The following is a 19,530-nucleotide window of genomic DNA, read 5'->3' as shown; positions in this document are numbered from 1 at the left end:
GGATCGATGCCCACATTCTCCAGAAAATTTGTTATATCTTGATTTAAGTCTGGTAGAGAAAGTTTTGAAATTCAGTTTGACAAAGTCCCCTTCTAAAAAATGATAGATTTCCTTGTTTTTATGCCATGGACTGATATTATACAGAAAAATGGTGTTCCTTCCAGCATGGTTCAGAGAGTTATAGAGCCACCGCCAAGTAGGAAGGAGGTTTTTCTTGACAGCACATGGTGGCTTATCACCATACTTAGACACTCACTGAATGATCATATTTTCCCCAATAATCTGTTTCTAATCTGTCATTTCAAGTTGGTAAGACATTCAGGAACAGGTTACAATGTTAAATCACCTGGTTGATAGTCTTAGTAAGCGTTTTTGTCAGTACACGAGACAAGAATACAGCATTTGAGATAATGATCTTATGCAGCAGAGTAAGCTGAAGGAGTCAATTAGAGAACAATATTGTAAAAACTTGGCTGCGACGAGGATGGGACTCGAACCCACGCGTGCAGAGCACAATGGATTAGCAGTCCATCGCCTTGACCACTCGGCCACCTCGTCCTATTCAGAGGTAAGTTTATCTCCTCAAATTGAAATTTTTCCTCTTCTAAAGAGAGTTGTTACAATGGTGACAAGTGGCTGTGGAACCCAGAAGAAGATAAAACTATTGCTGACAAAAAAGGTTTCTAACCCATGCGTGCAGACCACAGTTGGTTATCATTTCTTTACTGGAGACTAATTTAGGGGACTACAGGACTCTAACTAATGTTTTCTGGTTTTGTACCTGCTCACATAGGCAACTGGCCTTGCTTGTGTTTCTTGAAGATGCTACACTGGTCGTCCAAGAGGCTTCTTTAAATCCAAAAGACTTGTGGGAGGTTTCAGGTAATTAATCTCTCTAGGATCTTCACCTATACGCAGAGTTGTTGTGTTAAACATGCAGGTTGTTTAACCCCCCACAAACTGGTGGGGTGTGGGACCTCTTGAGTCAAGGTGTGTTTAGCACCTCACTATAGTGTGAGTCATTAGGGTTACACGCAATGTGAAGATATGCAAAGGGCCAGAGAGTGGAAATACCTCTCGCGTCCCACTACTAAGTTAGAACTTAAAGAGGATCTGGAAAGAGACTTGACAGGTTTTCAAGAAACCAAAGCAAGACTATGCACAGCTGTGTGCAGAGATTTGATACCGAGAAGTTTAATCTTGAGGTAGAAGTAAATAGATGTCACTTACAAGAAGCAATTGAGGGTTCAATAGTGGAGAATGTGGGCATCGATCCAACTACCTCTCACATGCAAAGCGAGCGCTCTACCATTTGAGCTAATCCCCCTGTGAAAGGGTGGTTTCTGTGGCAAGTCGTCACATCCTGCTCAGCATGTATGTTCTGTCCTAAAATGTATCACATTGCCTAGACAAATGAATGAAGTCTCTCATCAGAGGCCCTCAGGGGAGACTGGCCAACTGAGTGATTTACAGAGATCTCAGTAGATGGGGAATTAGCTCAAATGGTAGAGCGCTCGCTTAGCATGCGAGAAGTAGTGGGATCGATGCCCACATTCTCCAGAAATTTTGTTATATCTTGATTTAAGTCTGGTAGAGAAAGTTTTCAAATTCAGTTTGACAAAGTCCCCTTCTAAAAAATGATGGATTTCCTTTTTTTTATGCCATGGACTGATATTATACAGAAAAATGGTGTTCCTTCCTTCCAGCATGGTTCAGAGAGTTATAGAGCCACCGCCAAGTAGGAAGGAGGTTTTTCTTGACAGCACATGGTGGCTTATCACCTTACTTAGACACTCACTGAATGTTCATACTTTCCCCAATAATCTGTTTCTAACCTGTCGTTTCAAGTTGGTAAAACATTCAGAACAGGTAACAATGTTAAATCGCCTGATTGATAGTCCTAGTAAGCGTTTTTGTCAGTACACGTGACAAGAAACCAACATTTGAGATAATGGTATTATGCAGGAGAGTAAGCTGAAGGAATCAATTAGAGCAGGGGTTCCCAAACTTTTCAGCCTGCGACCCCCAAAATAACGGTGTTAGAGACTGGGGACCCCCAACGACACTGGAGGTGGCTATGTGTGCGTGCGTTCGTGAGTGCGTGCTTGTCAACTCCTATGTTATAATGCTGTTCATAGGCTTCAGTTCAGCTTCTAACACCATCATCCCCTCCAAACTGATCACGAAACTCGGTGACCAAGGCATCAACACTTCCCTCTGCAACTGGATACTGGACTTCCTATCCAACAGACCCCAGTCTTTTAGGTTAGAGCAGTGGTTCTCAAATGTGGGTACGCGTACCCCTGGGGGTACTTGAAGGTACTCCAGGGGGTACGTGAGATTTCTTAAAAACGTATTTAAAATTAGCATCCATTAAAAAATCCTTTAAAAATGGTTATTTAATAATTATTCAGTCAAATATAAGTGTAAGTTAATCAACTGAATTTTATATTCAGTTGGATATTCAATTTCATTATCCTATTTACCCCGAGTCTCCCCCATACCAATGGTTTGACCCAACCTGGCACGCGCCACATGTCATCACCTGTCATCACCTGTCATCACCTGTCATCACTGACGCATTGAAAACCCAAACAATGGAGTCGTGTTTGAAACGTCGCAGCAATGCCGCTGAAATCACGGAGGGACAAGTGCCAAAGAAGGCATAACCAGAGCCGGCAAAATTACATCAATATTCAGAAGAATATGTTTTATAGGGATTTACTTCAACGAGTTGCCACCCATCCAAGGCTTTGTGTTTTTTCTGTGGGGAGAGATTAGCTAACAGTGGCATGAAGCCAGTACATCTTCAATGGCATCTCCAGACCAAACATGCAAGTCACGTTAGTCACCTGGCAGAGTGGTGCACCCACGACAACCTGCCTCTCAACACCAAGAAGACCAAAGAGCTCATTGTGGACTTCAGGAAGAAAAGTGGCACACACACCCCCATCCATATCAACGGGACGGAGGTTGAGCGTGTCACCAGCTTCAAGCTCCTGGGTGTCCACATCTCTGAGGACCTCTCTTGGACCCTCAACCTGCAGGTTCAAGAACAGCTTCATCAGCTGTCACCCTGCTGAACTCTTCACCACAGCGATAGCAGCCGCCCACCGCCCCCCACCCCCCCACACACACACCTTCTCCACTGACTTTACTTCCCCCCTCAACCCTGGCTTAGACTGCCACACACCCTCCTCCAACCACTGAACATTTGAACATTTTTACATTTGCACTGACTGTTACTTTTTTTACTACCCTATTATCCCGCCTATAGTGTATTCATATTTATATAAATTTATATTTATATATTTATCCTGCTCATAGTGTATTCATCCTTCTTATAGCATACAATTCCTCTTAATACTGTAATAGTCCATATATATTTCTTACTGGTCAGATCCTATTTATTTACATTTTTACTGTAATATGCACAATACTCTGCACTTTTACTACCTTTTTCACACTTCTGGTCAGATGCTAAACTGCATTTCGTCGTATAAGTACTTGTAGTGATCAATGACAATAAAGATGAATCTAATCTTATCATTTTTGCAATTATTTTTTGTAGATCAACGGTAAACGCCCACCAACAAAGCATGCAATCTGTTATAATGCACTCTTTATTTGGGATTTTAGTAATATAATGGTAGGGGAAACACTGCAGGAACTCAGGAATATTAAGAATGTAATCTTACAATACAATGAAACTTTTTCAGAAAAAAAAGAGAGAAACATGGGTTTTTATGTATGTATGTTAAATATGGACATATTTGGTGTAGATTAATAAATGGTTATTTAAAGGGAAAATTCCCTCATCACCCTTATGCTGATGGAAGGATGGGTGAGGTGAGTCCACAAAACACATATACACACTATATAAGAGGACTCCTGACAGTGTTGGTGTTGAAAAATGATCCACACACTTCAGTCAGACTGAGCTCATCAGGTGGGATCATCATTTGGCTTCTGGTCCAATAAAGAATGTACTATTCCTACTGCTCACCTTTATAGCCCTCCCTAACCTGACTACCCCATACCTGTTGAACCTTCTCCATCAATACACTCCTTGCCGGGCTCTGCACTCTCCTTTGGCTGTTCCTCTCTCTGTCCCCACATTCAACCTCAGCACTATATGGACAGCTAGTCTGTGCCACGACTCTGGAACTCTCTGCCACGTCAAATATGCCAATTGGACTCTATTTAACAGTTCAAATCACATTTGCTTAGCTCAGTCAAACCTTACATATTATCTATCCCTCACCAATCAGACCTTAACCTTTGGTTTTACTTTTATACAGATACATTTTTATTAATCCCACATACACACACACACAAACACACTCATGCAATTGAGGGAAATTTGTCCTCTGCTTTTATCCCATCTGGTGCAGGATACACAGAGCAGTGCCTCAGGGGCACTAGACAAGGTAGGGAGAATAGTCTTTTGATTTTTTTGGACAGAACCAGGTTCGTCTTTTTGTTGTTATTCCATCCAGGTAAGTTTTTGTTGAAACTCCGTGGAGTCGAACCAGCATCGAACCAGAGACCTTTTTCTGCCAGTAGTACAAGTTTCTGCCACTAGTCCACCGCCTCTCCCAATATATATCACTCTTGTGTTCACATATAATGCACTGTTAGGTGTCTATGCCTGATTTAACCTTGTTTTTTCTTTAATTAGTCATGTATTTTGATTTATCATATCTTGTAAGGTATCCTTTAGTGTTTTGAAATGTGCAGTGTAATAAAAACAATTATTATTAGTTGTTTATGATTTTCAGAGACACATTGAATCTGATCCAATATTTTAATGACAGTGATATGTGAAATGCACAAGGATACAAGACTGTTCAATGTCAGAGGATGGATGCAGATGGCTTTAAGCCAAAAGCTACATTGCATTATATGTATGAATTTTATTCATAATTATAATAACCTTTTTGGGATGTTGCTTGGTAAGAATCGAGATTTAATAATAGTTATGTTTTTATTATTAGTATCATTATTTTAACTACTACTACTACTATTAATGGTGCTCAGCCCATAGATTTATATATCTATGGCTCAGCCGGCCTCGGGTGGTCCTTCTCTTCCGCATTAAGGCCGGCGCATGCTTCTGCGTTGTCAGGGGCCCGCAGGACTCGTTGTCACTCATGATTTTCCAACCGTTGCGCGGGTTGCCATGCAATTCCCCGCCAGAACACTAGGCGGAGTAATGTTTTTTGTCGAAGTCGGATCTTCTGCGCGTGTGGCACGAAGAAGAGCGATATATTTACATCGCCACGGCGGCTCCTCAGAGTCTTTTTCTGGCGGAAAAATCCGCCGGTTAGTGACGGGTTATACTAGTGGTCCTAGTTTCGGATCTCTTCTGCCAAGTGCTCTTCTATTTGGTCCATATTCGTTATTCTAAATCTTCCGTGGTTTCGGGCATGAACCGGAAATGCGACTCCGGAAATGATGTAGTTAGCAGACCAATCACAGCCCTTGCAGGCGGGTGACGCTTGCGGGGCTTTGCCGTCTAGTTAGAAAAATTGGCTGACACACGTAAGGACGTAGGAAGGGGCGTGAGGGGCCCGGCGGGGCTCTTGCGTCTCCGGGCCCGTGAAAACGCAGAAGCATGCGCCGGCCTTCACTCACTGACCCTTTTTGCGCAGTGACGTAGTAGCGGAAGTGGCGTTCGCTGTTCCGGACACGTGGTGCACGGTGGGCGTGCCCAGGGCGCTGATGTAAACACAAAATACGCCTCATCCCCCCGGTCGGATAAATCACAGTGGACTGGATCGGCGAGATTAAGCCATATAGCCGTCGTTGGTCCGCGACAACGCTCCTTGTCTGTCGCGTGTAATATGCGTTAAATCGCAGACAGGCGACGCCATGGACTTCTACATCAACCTGAAGGTGAATTTCAGGGGAAATTCCAAGAATTTCCTCCTGTCGGGATCTGAGACCAAGAGCTGGGAGTCGATGGAGGCCATGGTAAGAGTCAGAGTCTGCCCGCTCACATTCACTCTTTCCACGGTCGCTGCTCACCGTGGTCGTGCCTCAGCGGTGGCAGCTTCATAGGTGCTGTTGGTGATGCACACAGATGTCGCTGAATCAGGCGTTGGGTTACCCAGCATGCAGCTCGTGCCCAGTGAGCTGCAACTATGGAAGCTGTGAAAATCCTCCCAGCACAGCGGAGACACCAGAGTCACAGAGGACAGGGAGGATACAGGTCCTTCCGGTGTTATTATTATAACGACCTGTCGTCATGGACACACTGTGGTCAGTCTGAATCACACATCCACCATCTGAGGTGTATGCTTGGCCTGTGAGCCAGTCAACATAAAGCTGTTAATTACATAGCAGCAGCTACAGTCAGGAATATTTGGTTTTGACAATGAATGTATAGGTGTAGGCCTAATACCACAATACATCCCTGCCATCCCTGTTTCATTTTTGACAAATGGGATGAATTTAACTAAGAACTTCACAACAAAGCGCACCCTATAATATCACAATCCATCTTGTTATTCATGTATATGGATATTGTAACCTGGATTAAGTTTAAGTCTTAGAGGAATGAGCAGGTTTCTCGCCATAATACCTGTTTAAAGTCAGGGCCAATATACACAACTGGTTGTGTTCAGCCTTACCGCATTTATTTCACCCACAACTGCAAACGAGCATCGACTGCCACTTTGGAAACAATGATGCAAAAATGTTTTAACACCCATCCTAATAATAGTTAACAGATCAACTGTATAATGCACATTTTGTCCTCATTTTGATGTATGAACAGAACTTTGGTCGAGTGGTCAAAACCTGTTGTAGTGTTCACAGCAAATTAGGTGACTTTTATTCAAAGTTTTTCACTACTTAATTGTACATTTCATTGAATCAATACATATCGTTGATTTTCACCATGTAAGCTATTTTTCTTAGTTTACCTACAATTTCTCCAGTTGATTTATGTTATGCTTAAAACTTCCTGGCTCAGGAGTCAACCTGTACACAAGATGGAGACTAGTGTCCTATACGCACTGCTACTATTTTAACATGCTGCACAATGTGTAGTGACGCCATAAACAAAGCTGATCCAGCACCAGCACAATACATACCAGTGTAACATCATTTTTTCAGCCATATCAGTCATAGAGGTAGAGTCTCTGACCTCCTCCTGTTGCAGTCATCAATCACTTTGCTGTGTAGAGGTTATTTCAAGTTATTTTAATTTCTAGTTTTATTTCAGTGACAGTGCGACCCACAGGTTACCCAGGATGACAGCACTGCTTTAGTATGTCTCTTAATTTTCCGTTCTGACACTGCTAAAATGTCTAGACTTTCCTGTCTGAATATATGAAATCAGGAATCTAATCTCCAAACCCACAAACTGAGTTCTTCTACTTCTTTTTACTATTTTTATTACATTTTTATGAACACTTTTATGACATAGGGCGGGAAGTTTAGCCTTAATGGTACTATGGCTTGCTCATATATGCAAAGGTGGCATTTGTCATGTTTACGCATATCATATACAAACATTTCTTAAGATAGAAGGCTTTGTTGAATCTGAGGTTCATGTTCTTACCAATAAATATAGGCAAAATTTAGGATAAGGCATGTAAAACTTAAATACATGTACATTAGAGAAGCGAAAATGTCTCGATTCTTAGATGCATCACAATGCAGACGTGCAAGACTCTGCATCGATCAGAGCATAATCGATTAAGGTTTTCCGCTACCTTCATTGTTTTAGAGATGTCCTGCCGCTGAATAATTATAACACCGCTGCTTCAGGACAGACGCTCATTAAAGGTCCTGTCGTCCTGTGTCAAAGTTTCTGTTGGAGTCTGCTTTCTCCTCACTCCCCCTCTGACCTGTGACCATAAACAGCATCACTGATCACATGTTATTAGGAAACAAACAGGACCTGTCTTATTTTTATTCTCTAGAGGTTATGAGACACATGTTTTAACTTTGACACAACACAAGACGTGTTGTGCTGATGCACACAGTCAGTATATCAGGGTTAGAGTGACCTGAACAATCCAGAGTCATGATCTGACATCATTGATTAAAAACTAAATACTTTAGATGTGGTGACCAGTTCATGTGTGAAGAGCAACAGAGACTAGTCTGGTAAAGGTCTGCCGTGGAGGATACCCACTCGTAGGGATGGGCCAGGAATGCAGAGATAGAGCCTTGCTATACTGGCCAGCCTTGGGAACTGTATCTTATTTATATATTTTGGACGGATCGTATTAACAGGTTAAAATACTAATTGTCAGTTAAAAGCATTATATATATTTGCATCCATCCATCATGCAACATTAGCATGAGTGTCACCGCAGTATTTATATATTTAGAGCAATCGTGGCAGAGTGATAGTTTTTCTTTATTTTTAGTGAGTGATCTCTTGTGCACCTGATGGCACGCTCACATTCAATGCAAAGATTTAACACACACTTGTCCTTGATCATACACGTACAGTGTTAGAAGATATTATTAAAAACTATATATGACTCAGCTCTGTAACTCTGCTGTTTAATGGTATCAGAACATATTTGCTGTAAGTTGTTGACTATCTTTTTAAAGCTTCTTATGGAACAGTTATGGCAAGCAAGCACAAATAATGCTGTTTGTTTTAATGGTAATGATGAAGTGCATCAATTATCTGGCTTCAAATCACCACCTTACGTCTGCATCGTCATTTTCCCATCTCCAAAATGTTTGTACGTATGGGTCGGAGTTAGCGCACAAGTGTGGACTTTCTCCCGTCAACTTTGTTTTTATAAATCCCAAAGTTTGTGTGAGAAGTGGCATACGAAGTACGATTCAATGGTAATAATACTGATACATGAGATGGAGCTTGACTGTTCAACTCCAAACACACCACACCAGATACAGGTCACGTTTTATGCATCTGGCTTGGTTAGAGCTGTAACTCATTGTCTTGCAAAACGGTGACTAGTACAGAACCACTTAGGGGTCATAGGTCACAAAACAATTAAATGTGGAGATCAGAGGGATCGATGAACTGAATAAAATGTTTAATATCTATTTGTTGTCAAGGTTTGATATAGCACTGTCACAGCTAGAAAAAAAGGAATATCATGCTTTTCTTTGTACATTCATTATGTCCACAATTATTGGAAGTCCCACATCACAATTTTACTACATGCAGTTTCAGCTAATCTCCTTCTAACCAGAAATCTATATTCTCCACCAGAAGAAAAGCCATGTTCTGCCTGTCTCAGGTTATGGTCTCAGATGTCTTTGCTTAGCGTGTTGTTCCCACATGAAGTTACTTTGGATGAAAACTTAGACTGACTGCCTTTGTGTTTTGGAATCAATTTTAAAAATCACTCTTTCTATCGCTCAGCACTGCATGGTTTGGCACCAAGTTACATTGCACAGTCCTCACTAGCCTGTAGCTTGAGATTTTCAGATGATGTCCTGTTGGCTATACCTGAGTCTAGGCTGAAGACCAAGGGCAAGGGAATTACTGAGAACAGTTATCTACCCTAATTCCACAAACGTCTTTCTGTCTTTCTGTCTGTATTACATGCTGTAAAACAACTTCAAAGCAGAAAAGGGCTCCCAACAAGAGAATCAAATGAGGTAATAGTGGTTTTGGTTGGTTAGGAATGCTTATCTTGTGAACAATTCATCTAATCGATTTCATACTTTCTATTGTAAATTGCTTGAAGAAGTTATGGACCTGTTATTAGATTATAACAGAGCGTTTCTATTTAACCTGCACACTTTTTCTCTCACTTACCATAGTCTTATTTTAACCGCTTTTTCCTCTTTACGGAAGTAAATCCTGGCAGCACACAGAATAGTTCACTCAACCAGAGAAAGTGGGAACAAAGAGGAAAGTTAAAGGTGGTTAGTTGTTAATGTCTGTTTACATTGTTTAGGTTTAAAATGTAGTTATACATTAGAAAAAGAATACATGGGGAAAGTCAAACTACATCTTTTCTAAAATTAAGCACTTATTTTAAGATGCCTTTTTCAAAAGCCCTTTTTTAATGCAAACCTTATTTTACTTGAAATGAGAAAAGAACATTTGTTTTATTATCAGAGTACACTTCAGTTCAGTGTGAACATTTATAATAAACACTCAGTCAGTTTTTTCACTTCATACAGACATTGATACAACTGGGAGGCTACTTCAAGATTGGTTTTTGATAGACAGCTAAACTTGAATTTACACAGTGTTAATATTCCTCCAGAAGGTTACTTGAATTTTACTTTGGTTTTTATTTATTTTGTTGTTGGACAGCTTAATGTAGATTGATATATTCCTTTTACTTTAATGGAACAAGCTCTTCCCTCATTCAATTTTGGAGAGATATGGGACTGTAAAAGCCAGAATAGCAGTTCAGACTGGGCTATTTTTTGTTTCGAAAAACATTTTCTCTTCTCCTTAATAGAAACAAATCTGACAAAAACATGTTTGTCAGAATTGGATTAATTCTGGATTAAATAAATATAAATGACACATGTTTTTAAACTTTTATTTTTGATACATTTATTATGATATTAATCGAGTAATATAAATAATTGTAAGATGAATCAATTTAAACAAAAAAATAATCTTTAGGTGCAGCCCTAGTATATTGTAGAACTGTTTGAGGAGGACCCTGAGCGCAATATTGAAAAGGAATAATTCTGAAGTAGGTTCTGGTGCATTAACACAGGACAAGCAAGCAGCACTCTGCTAGTTTAATAATTGACATTGTAAACGCCATTCGCCCTGGGATTTATGGTCCATCTCTCTGAGCCACAGCTGCCTTGAAGAGTTCATTTGTCTGAGTGCTGCTGAGTCACAGACGTCACACTTCACTTTGAGTTTTTTTAAATTTATTTAAAGACGTGAGTGGGTTTGCTGCACAAGGATTAGCAGCATCTGTTTTTCATTCGTCATGATTTGGTGGATTATACACTATAAGAGGCAGTAGCCGTCAGTCGCTCATGTTAAAGTCACAGAGGGAGCCACATTGGGAAGTGTGTTACCTTGATACAGTGTCCAGCTTTCAGCACGAGTGTTAGGGGAAGCCACTGAACACTGCTTTAGATGGCAGAGCAGGGATGAACACAGGCTACACACAGAAGACACACACCTCAGGAAAATGAATCCGGTCCCATTTTATATGAAAATATGTGTTTGACAGTCAAAGTCCGCTGTCCTCGTCTCATCTGTCCATGTGTTTTCTTTGTGTGCAGGTGAAGCGTTCCTTTGGCCTGTGCAGCCTTCAGCTGACCTATTTTGACGAGGAGAACGAGGAGGTGAGAGACTTTCAACAGTTTGCTTCCTTGTCATTTTGTTTTTACACCCCTAAACTGTGGAACACACTGCCGTGGATATTGGCTCTCCTAGTGTTTTCCAAAGGGTATCTTTATGAAACCTATGTAACCTGTCTCCTTTCTTAATGTTGAATTGTAGTAATTTTTACTTTATTTTATAACGATTTATCAATTGTTTTCATTTGACTTTCTTTACTGTTTTATAATTGTTTTTACTTAAATTCATTATTTTATTGGTTTAGTTTGTTAAGCTGCTGTGAGCAGCACTACAATGGAATGAGATTTTATCAGTGTCGATGTTGTGACCACAAACAAATCAACATATAGGCACGGAGAGGCATAGAAAGACATTTTAATTATTTTGACACAGTAGTTGGTCACTGATGTGAGCTGCATGGGTATATGTGGCTCAACATGCATTTGTGTTCACACTTGGGAAAGAATCTGAATGTGGTCTGAACGATTTGATTTCAGAATGCATGGAGGACACAATTCGTGAACATTCAGACCTAAACTTAAGCTGCTTTCAGACATGCACTGAATTACAGATTTTCTGCAGACTTTCTCCACCTGGCCCCCTAGTATAAAGTCTGCAGTAAGTCGGGAGGAGCAGGAGATCCTCTGCAGGATTGACCGTGAGCACGGCTTTAGAGCTGACCAGTTTAGAGCCGTTCACTCAGGATGGATGTTAATACCAGGTCTGAATGGGGTATTTGTTTGTATGAATGGTGCAACATGGATAAAGTTGAGATGAGTTATTTTCAAGGGGCTCTAAACAGCAGTTTAAAATTACAACCTTAAATTCTTAAAACTGTATAACCCAAATCAATAACTGACCTATTTACATGACAATGATTCTCCTCTCTACCTTCAGGTGTCCATCAACAGTCAGGGTAAGTAAACAGATATAGTCGCCTACAGTAGTATAATTTGCAAAACCAAACAGTCTATTTAGCATTGCATGAATACTAATGTCATTTGAAAAATCTGTTTCTGCTTTTGTTCCAGTGGAGTATGAGGAGGCATTGAAGGTAAGTTGATGACATGCTCAATTGCTATGCACGTTTCTATACTTAAGGGAAAATTAGGTAGTCTACACCATACTTTAGCTCAGCTCACATTGCCTGTTTGAAACTTGACAGAGTACTACTTGACAAAGCCAATTTTGAGACCTTAAAAAATGCAATACAAACAATTTTGGAAAGATCAATTTTCATGCATGCATTTCCTGCTACTTACAGAGTAACACTGGAGGAGGTGATGATACAGTACAAAACTAGTTTAAGAGAATATAAACAAACCCAAGGGTCAGACGCTGCACAAATGGCTTTTACCTGAGACACAACTTATGACATGAAGATGGAGGGAGATAACAGCTGCTGCTAAAACAAATGCACCCAATTAACATGGTGGAGAATATCGTAATGATATGTATAATTATCTTGATATAAAGTTGCCTCTATTGGAATATGAAATAGAGATAAGAATATATCACAAAGTCTGCTAATTTAAGAAGACCTATTAGAAGTTTCTTTCTGCCTGGTTGAATAGTCCACATGTCCAGTATATTGCAAGCAGAGTAACCAATGTGTTGAAGTAACTTGGTAATATTATGTCTCAATAGGCTGAAAAGTTGTTAAAGATTTCAATAAGTCAAATCTTTCATCGTGTGTTCTTTTGAGACAAAAACTATAAAAACTGACAAAGTTCTATAATTGTATGTGATCCATTATGTAATTGTTATAGTAATAGTAATTCATTGTGGAACTACAGAGATAAAACAATGATTTAAAATGATAATTTTGTTGCCCCAGTGCCTGCAGGCGAGTCATCCTGTTATTGAGCTTATCATCCATGATAAAGATGATATAGTTCCCTGACACCTGCATTAAGCCTCAACTATACTCCCTTATGAACGCACACATGTACAACTGCAGACACAAAAATTGTTCCTATTATACAACTTTTCTACACCATGCACCCACTGAATATGAAATACATGTAACTTATACCCTCAAAGAGGTGAAAAGTATAACACTAGGCTTAGCTGGTTTATCTTCTATTTAGCGCCTGTACAGCTGAACCGAACTTGTTTTCACGTAGCACAAGTGTCTAGTTTAGCCTGCAGCTGGACCTGTTCTTACCCACAGCTCAACGATAGACCATATCTCCCCCCAAAAAAATGCTGACTAACCCTTGTGTAACAAAAAGCCAATGCAAAGACAATTGCTTAACCCAACAGGAGAAAACTGTGCAAAAGATAATGGCAGCTCACACTTATAAGTATAAATATTGTTGCTCTATTTAAAAAATGTACACAGATACTTAGATACAGCAATGCCTCAGGGGACACCGTCTCATTCATGATACTCCTCTAGTGTGTCTGTTGTTATCTGTACAGAGATGCAGCTTAGTTGAGACATTCATCCAAAAATTGCAGCAGTTGTGACTTACCCATTCACTTGTTTCCCAGAGTGCAGCGAGGCAGGGAAACCGACTGCACATGAACGTGTATGAGACCCGAGGTCAGTCCACGAGGGTCCCCGCCACCAAGGCCAGTGGAGCAGAGCCAAAGCGGGGCTTCAGACCCCCACAGCACTGCCCCACCTTGGCCCAGGTAGTCAGCCGCAAGGTCCAGGCTGCAGTGCCAGAACAGGGCATGGTAAGACCCCTTACAAACTGAAACTCATGTAGGGTACATGTTAGTGCGTCTTCTTCATTCATCAGGGATGATAATTCAGCTGCCCCTGATAAATCTTGGACAAACCTGTATTGTTGATTGTCTCGCCACCTACTGTTCTGGCGGTGAATTGTTGGCAGCACCCACAACAATAGTGTCTAATGTGTAGCAAACTTTTGCTAATGGAGGCCTCGGTAATGGCAGGCTGTTGCTGGTGCCGAAGCAGAGAGAAGAGGAGTCTTAAATGTTCATTCATAACCATGGGAAACATTCAACAGTATGTGGATCATTCTTCTGAAAGAAGACATCAAAGGGTTTAGTTTTTGATTCTTCTTATTATATTCTAAGCTGTTGTCATAGAATTAGATTGAACGCATCATCAGGAAATCGGCCTACGGCCCCTTACACACCTGGTATTAAAACGTGTTTTTTTGTGATCAATCACAAGCAGACAGGTCTAAATACAGGTGTGAACGCACTCAAATCGAATAGCGACCTGATAGCACCAGACCACAGTCGGAGGTGTCTTTTCGTCGACTTGTTTGTAATCACCGCCACAATATCAACTTTGATCACCACATAATGATCGATACTTTCTTAAAATTGGTAACAGCTCAGCTGCGCGAGTTTCATTCAACGACTGTCTCACCTCTCTCTCTCTCTCTCTCTCTCTCTCTCTCTCTCTCTCTCTCTCTCCCTACCTCTCTCTCTCTCTCTCCCTACCTCTCTCTTGCTCACTAGCTTGTGCAGACATACACACAAAGAGTGACATCGGACACACTTGTGTCCTCAGACTAGGTAAAAACAACATAATAATGTACGTGTTTATTTGCCTATAGTGAGATCCGATCTTAAATCTGATCAAGAGACTCATTTGGTGCCACATGTTATCACCAGGTGTGAATGCACATACTCAGAGCCTTTTACTTCATCGCAAGTAAACATGGTGTTTTGACATTGTAAAAAGTGAAGCAACTTCATGTGACTGAAAACCCAAAATAACCTCAAGAACCACAAACTTTGCTTCATAGAACAAGCTGCAGGTCTTCTTTTCTTGCTCCACATTTTCCTCAAAAGGTAGTCTTATATATAGGCTACTGTACATTTTAGAGGGATGTTGATAAGACAGAAGATAAAGTTAAAGACAGCTATAAGAATACTATAGTATGTACATCAAGTGTTGTGGATGATAAAATAGTTGGCTGATGGTGTCCAAATCTGTGCCAAAATGAATGGCTGTTTATTTGTCCATGTCCCATCCTTCCTCCAAGTTATATTCAGTAGATTTTGCTTAATCCTGCTGGAAAACAAATAAAGCAAGAAACACTAGCCGAGGTAATAGGCTGATAAGGATGTAAACATGCAGTTTTTACTGACTGAATATTCTTTTTCTCCTGTTAATCAGGTTATCATGAAAGAAGTGAAAGGCACCAAAGAAGAAGACAAGACTCCTCCAGCATGGTTCACCTCCTACATGGAGAAGGTAAAAAGGTCACACCGTCCCTGGACACCGGAGAAGCCAAGACATGTATTCTAACACTCTTCTGATTTCATCCCTGTAGTTTAAGGACCAGGTGGTTCGGGAGGCGGTGGAGAAGATCTGCAGGGAGTTCTCTGGACAGTGCTGCATCCACAAGCCCCTGGGAGTGGGAGGGGCAGCAGGTGGAGCAGGGGGAATTAGAGGGGAAACAGTAGCTGGGGGAGAGGCACAGCAGGTTCCTGAGGTGTCGTCCACCCTGCCTGGAGCGCCATCCTCCTCCACTCCTCCGTGCTCCTCCTGCAGGGGACAGACCACCGGAGGAGGCTACCAGTGCAGGTATATGTTTTTAGCATCTTATTGTCTAATTCCAAGTCACTTTGAATGTGTGCATCACCTAAATGAGTGAAAAGTCATAAACAAAGTTCAGCTGTCATTGTCATAGTTAGTCATTATTAAGCTACTGTGAATGAAACATTTTCTGCAGTTTTATGGGCATATTCCTTCACTTTGATGTAAGACTTTTAATGTGAAACAACTGAACAGGAGTGACAGTAGTTTGGTCCTTGGTATATATCGCTGTGTTTGGTTCATATCTGCAGCAAACGTTTAAATTTCATAAAACAGTCAACATTTGTTACGATTTTTTTGTTAGTTTGAGACTCAGTGGGTTTTATTCACAAATGCTTATTGTTCTTGAATTGAAAGAGAGAGAGAGAGATATGCAAGTAGCAGTGTCTGGACATCATCATTGTGGAGTCTTTTCACAGCTATTAACTGAACAATAACACAATGATCAGGTCTTAATGAAGGCCACAGTGCCTTCATAGAAAACTTCTGTCCCATGGCAAATGATCGCTGATTCAAAGGATTGCTTTTTACATTGTGATCTAGCATAGCTTACATATTAGTAATTATGTGTATGGTGTTTTATATGTTGACGTGAGGTCTTTTAAAGTTCATCTTGTATAGCTTTTGTGAAAGCCAAATCTATATTTTAAGAGAATAAAAGGGCACGGAGCAGAGTAGCCTGCAGACAGTGTTCGGCCTGCTACGTGGGATTTTGGTATGACTACTGTATTTCCTTCAATAAAAGTAGGCGTATATACTCAACTAAATACTAGGACACTACGGTATGAAGCCATGTATCTCAGATCTTACAATTACAATAAAAACCAAGGCTAGAGTGCTTTTACTTTGAAACAGGTACAAGAAGTGTTTCAACATTTATGTTGTGACTTACTCAACAGAAACACCATCAAACTGTGGGCAAAGATTAATTTCACTGTCTATTTTGCTGTGAACCGGACATGATTTGCATAGAAACTAGCCGAGACCCGACTTTCCCACGATTGGGATGTTGCTGAGACATGCGTCTCACACAGGCAGTGAATGAATAGCAAGACGTTCTGTGACGAATCCAGTGTGGCCTGGGCATCAATTCTTTCCCTGATATCTCAGACATTAGGATGGGACTGTTAACCTGAAACGTCTTACTCCAGCCACTTTGCTCGTTCTTACAGAAATCTGTTAAATGATATAGTAACAAACAGTCCTCTGTCATTGGATTCCAAGGTATAATTTGTCAATGTAGTAAGTGAAACTGTGTACTCATAGTCACAATGTCAGCTCTTTAGAATGACCCTTCACTCCTCTGCTTTACCCTCCTTTTTGTAACTGTCTCTATACACTCTCTGTACCTCTCTCCTTGGCCTGCCCTTCTTCCCTCCATCTCTGTCTCTCATCAGTGTGTGTACGTCCTGTACTCTGTGCGAACCCTGCAGTTTCTCTCATGATCCCAGTCACAACCTGGTGAGAGCGAGGACTCCTCTGTCCATCCCGGAACACGGATCACCTGCCCCTGACCACAGCAAGTACGACACCTTTTTGTCTTGTCTTCAGTTCTCTAAATAATTTGTATTTTGACGTAAAGGGGAAGAAGCCTCTAGAAGATATAAACAAATCATCACATTATTCAATGCAGACCCTTCCTCGCTCCACATGCAAATAAACATGTAGATCATTTCTGCTTACAAAATTAAGTGAGAATATACTCAGCAGAAAAAAACAGTTGACTGAATAGGCAGGGGGAAGATGAGTGCGTAAACATCAATAGTCTAATATTGCAGTTTTGTTACAACATGAACAGAGGCAGTCTCCAGTTATACAACATTTCTACCCAATAATTTTCACTGGTTAAAGGAATACGATTTAAATGTTTTATATATACCACTGTACAAAATTTTATGGGAATGTTTTTAACTCTCTAATAGGAAATGTCACTTTACACATATTACCTGACTTAGGGGTCCCCTGCCAATTTGAGCATGTGCGCCCAAGTTCATCCTCATTTTATGTTTTCCCTCTTCAGGTTCTACAGGCGTGGTGACCGCAGTTTCCGCAAGGCGGAGAAGCAGCGGCTCAAAGCAGAGAAACGCCTGCTTAAAGCTGAGGTCAAAGAGATCCGCAAACAGCTGAGGATGGAGAGGCGGGGCATACAGTGGAGCTCTTCCCACAGAGATGGAAGCTCCTCCCCCGTCCTTCTGCAGCCTCGAGCCACCCAGCACAACAGCCCAGAGTAGGTCACCAAAAAACACATGCTCCAGAGAGGACAACAAGAGGAAAACATGTAAAATGATTCACATATAGATTTGTTTACATTTGCTGGGATGCACCACATATGATGAACACCTATGCTTTAACAGTGATGGAAATAAAAAATCTTTAAACGAAAAGCTTCAAGTAAATACTGAATAAATAGATTATATCTCTTGCCCAGGCGTCCAAAGCGTCCCTGTCCGCTGGTGGTTCCAACCATGACTGCTGCATTCCTGGACGAGAACCTACCCGATGGAACCCGACTGCGTCCTGGGACTAAGTTTATTAAGTACTGGAAGATGAGGAACACTGGGACTATCAGCTGGAGTGCTGATACTAAGGTACAGTCCTCTACAGTACCCCTCTACACTTTTCTCTTCAGAGCTTATCCTTCTGGCAGCATCGGTTTGGTTGGATATGTTGGTCAATACGCTCTCATCTGACCCAATTTTCATTGGAGGGAGAAGGTTATATTTCTTTTAGAAGGAAAAAAGAGCAATCTCCAATAATTATTTATTTTCAATAGCATTAACTTTGTGTTTAAAGCTGAAGGCGGCAATTGCAGGTCTAGTGGAAGAGCAGATTATCCACTAATCGGAAGGTCAGAGGTAAGAGCTCTGCTTTTAACCAATGCCTAGATAATACACAAACAACCATAAAAACTTTAAACAGGGACACATTTTTGCAGAAACCTCAGAGAGTGAATGATGTCCAGACACTGCTACTTGCATCTCTCGTTTGCTGCAGATATGAGTTGTTTTTTAAAACCAAACACAGCAGAAGACAGAAGACAGAAATACAATAGATGTTGTGTGTAAGAAAGCTACGGAAGCGTATTGCATTCACTTGAAAAAAAAAAAAAAGCTCTGGGTAAAAAAAAAAAAAAGTTCGAAAAACAGGATTTTTCCTGTTTTTTGAACTTTTTTTTTTTTCTTCCTGTTTTTCCAAGATAAAATCCTGTTTTTCGAACTTTTTTCCCCCCTGTTTTTCTGAGATAAAATCCTGTTTTTCGAACTTTTTTTTTTTCCTGTTTTTCCGAGATAAAAATCCTGTTTTTCGCTCCAATTTTTTTCCATGCTTTTATTTTGAAAGTGACGTATAGCGTCCATAGACGTAGCGTCAAATAAACCTGAAAACATCAGTCGAAAGTCTCGACCATCTTTCGGGGGATATGCTACATATAGGTAGAGGATAGTTTTTATTTTTGTCCCGTTAGTGGCTTTATTATAGAAGATTGATGTGTAGTTCCTGTTATAAGCAGGTTGGTAGTTGGGACTCTTGTTTTGAAAGGGGTTCTAACGGAAAGGTTTTCTATCGATAGAGAAAAGTGTGAAGGAAAATAAACCAGTGTGATGTCCCGATTCAATAACCATCTCTCGTGTCCTCTTTCGGCTGAGGCCTCCTGACAGGATAATAGAACAAACCGCTCAGCTACATTAGTCTGTTGCAGGGTCAGGCTGATGCAGCAGCAACCATACTC

General features: G+C 40.8%; 1 protein-coding gene and 1 non-coding gene across 3 annotated transcripts in view; one reads left to right on the top strand and one right to left on the bottom strand.

Annotated features, from left to right (window-relative positions):
* Positions 1-476: 476 nt before the first annotated feature.
* trnas-gcu (transfer RNA serine (anticodon GCU)) lies at positions 477-558 on the bottom strand. The gene has a single exon. It is a non-coding gene; the product is annotated as a tRNA-Ser (tRNA).
* A 5,179-nt stretch (positions 559-5,737) lies between these two features.
* nbr1b (NBR1 autophagy cargo receptor b) overlaps positions 5,738-19,530 on the top strand; it is a 38,335-nt gene continuing 24,542 nt past the window's right edge. For both annotated transcript variants that reach the window (XM_061089616.1, XM_061089615.1), the window contains exons 1-10: positions 5,738-5,976; positions 11,215-11,277; positions 12,170-12,188; positions 12,304-12,326; positions 13,769-13,957; positions 15,381-15,458; positions 15,538-15,791; positions 17,201-17,326; positions 17,824-18,030; positions 18,232-18,391. In XM_061089616.1, coding sequence (XP_060945599.1) covers positions 5,875-5,976; positions 11,215-11,277; positions 12,170-12,188; positions 12,304-12,326; positions 13,769-13,957; positions 15,381-15,458; positions 15,538-15,791; positions 17,201-17,326; positions 17,824-18,030; positions 18,232-18,391 — 1,221 coding nt within the window. In that variant the 5' untranslated portion in view covers positions 5,738-5,874. The remainder of the gene's footprint in view (positions 5,977-11,214; positions 11,278-12,169; positions 12,189-12,303; positions 12,327-13,768; positions 13,958-15,380; positions 15,459-15,537; positions 15,792-17,200; positions 17,327-17,823; positions 18,031-18,231; positions 18,392-19,530) is intronic.

The sequence above is a fragment of the Limanda limanda genome, chromosome 17 (genome assembly GCF_963576545.1).
Source record: "Limanda limanda chromosome 17, fLimLim1.1, whole genome shotgun sequence".
Classification (NCBI taxonomy): Eukaryota; Metazoa; Chordata; class Actinopteri; order Pleuronectiformes; family Pleuronectidae; genus Limanda; species Limanda limanda.
This window is presented reverse-complemented; position numbering and strand designations above follow the sequence as displayed.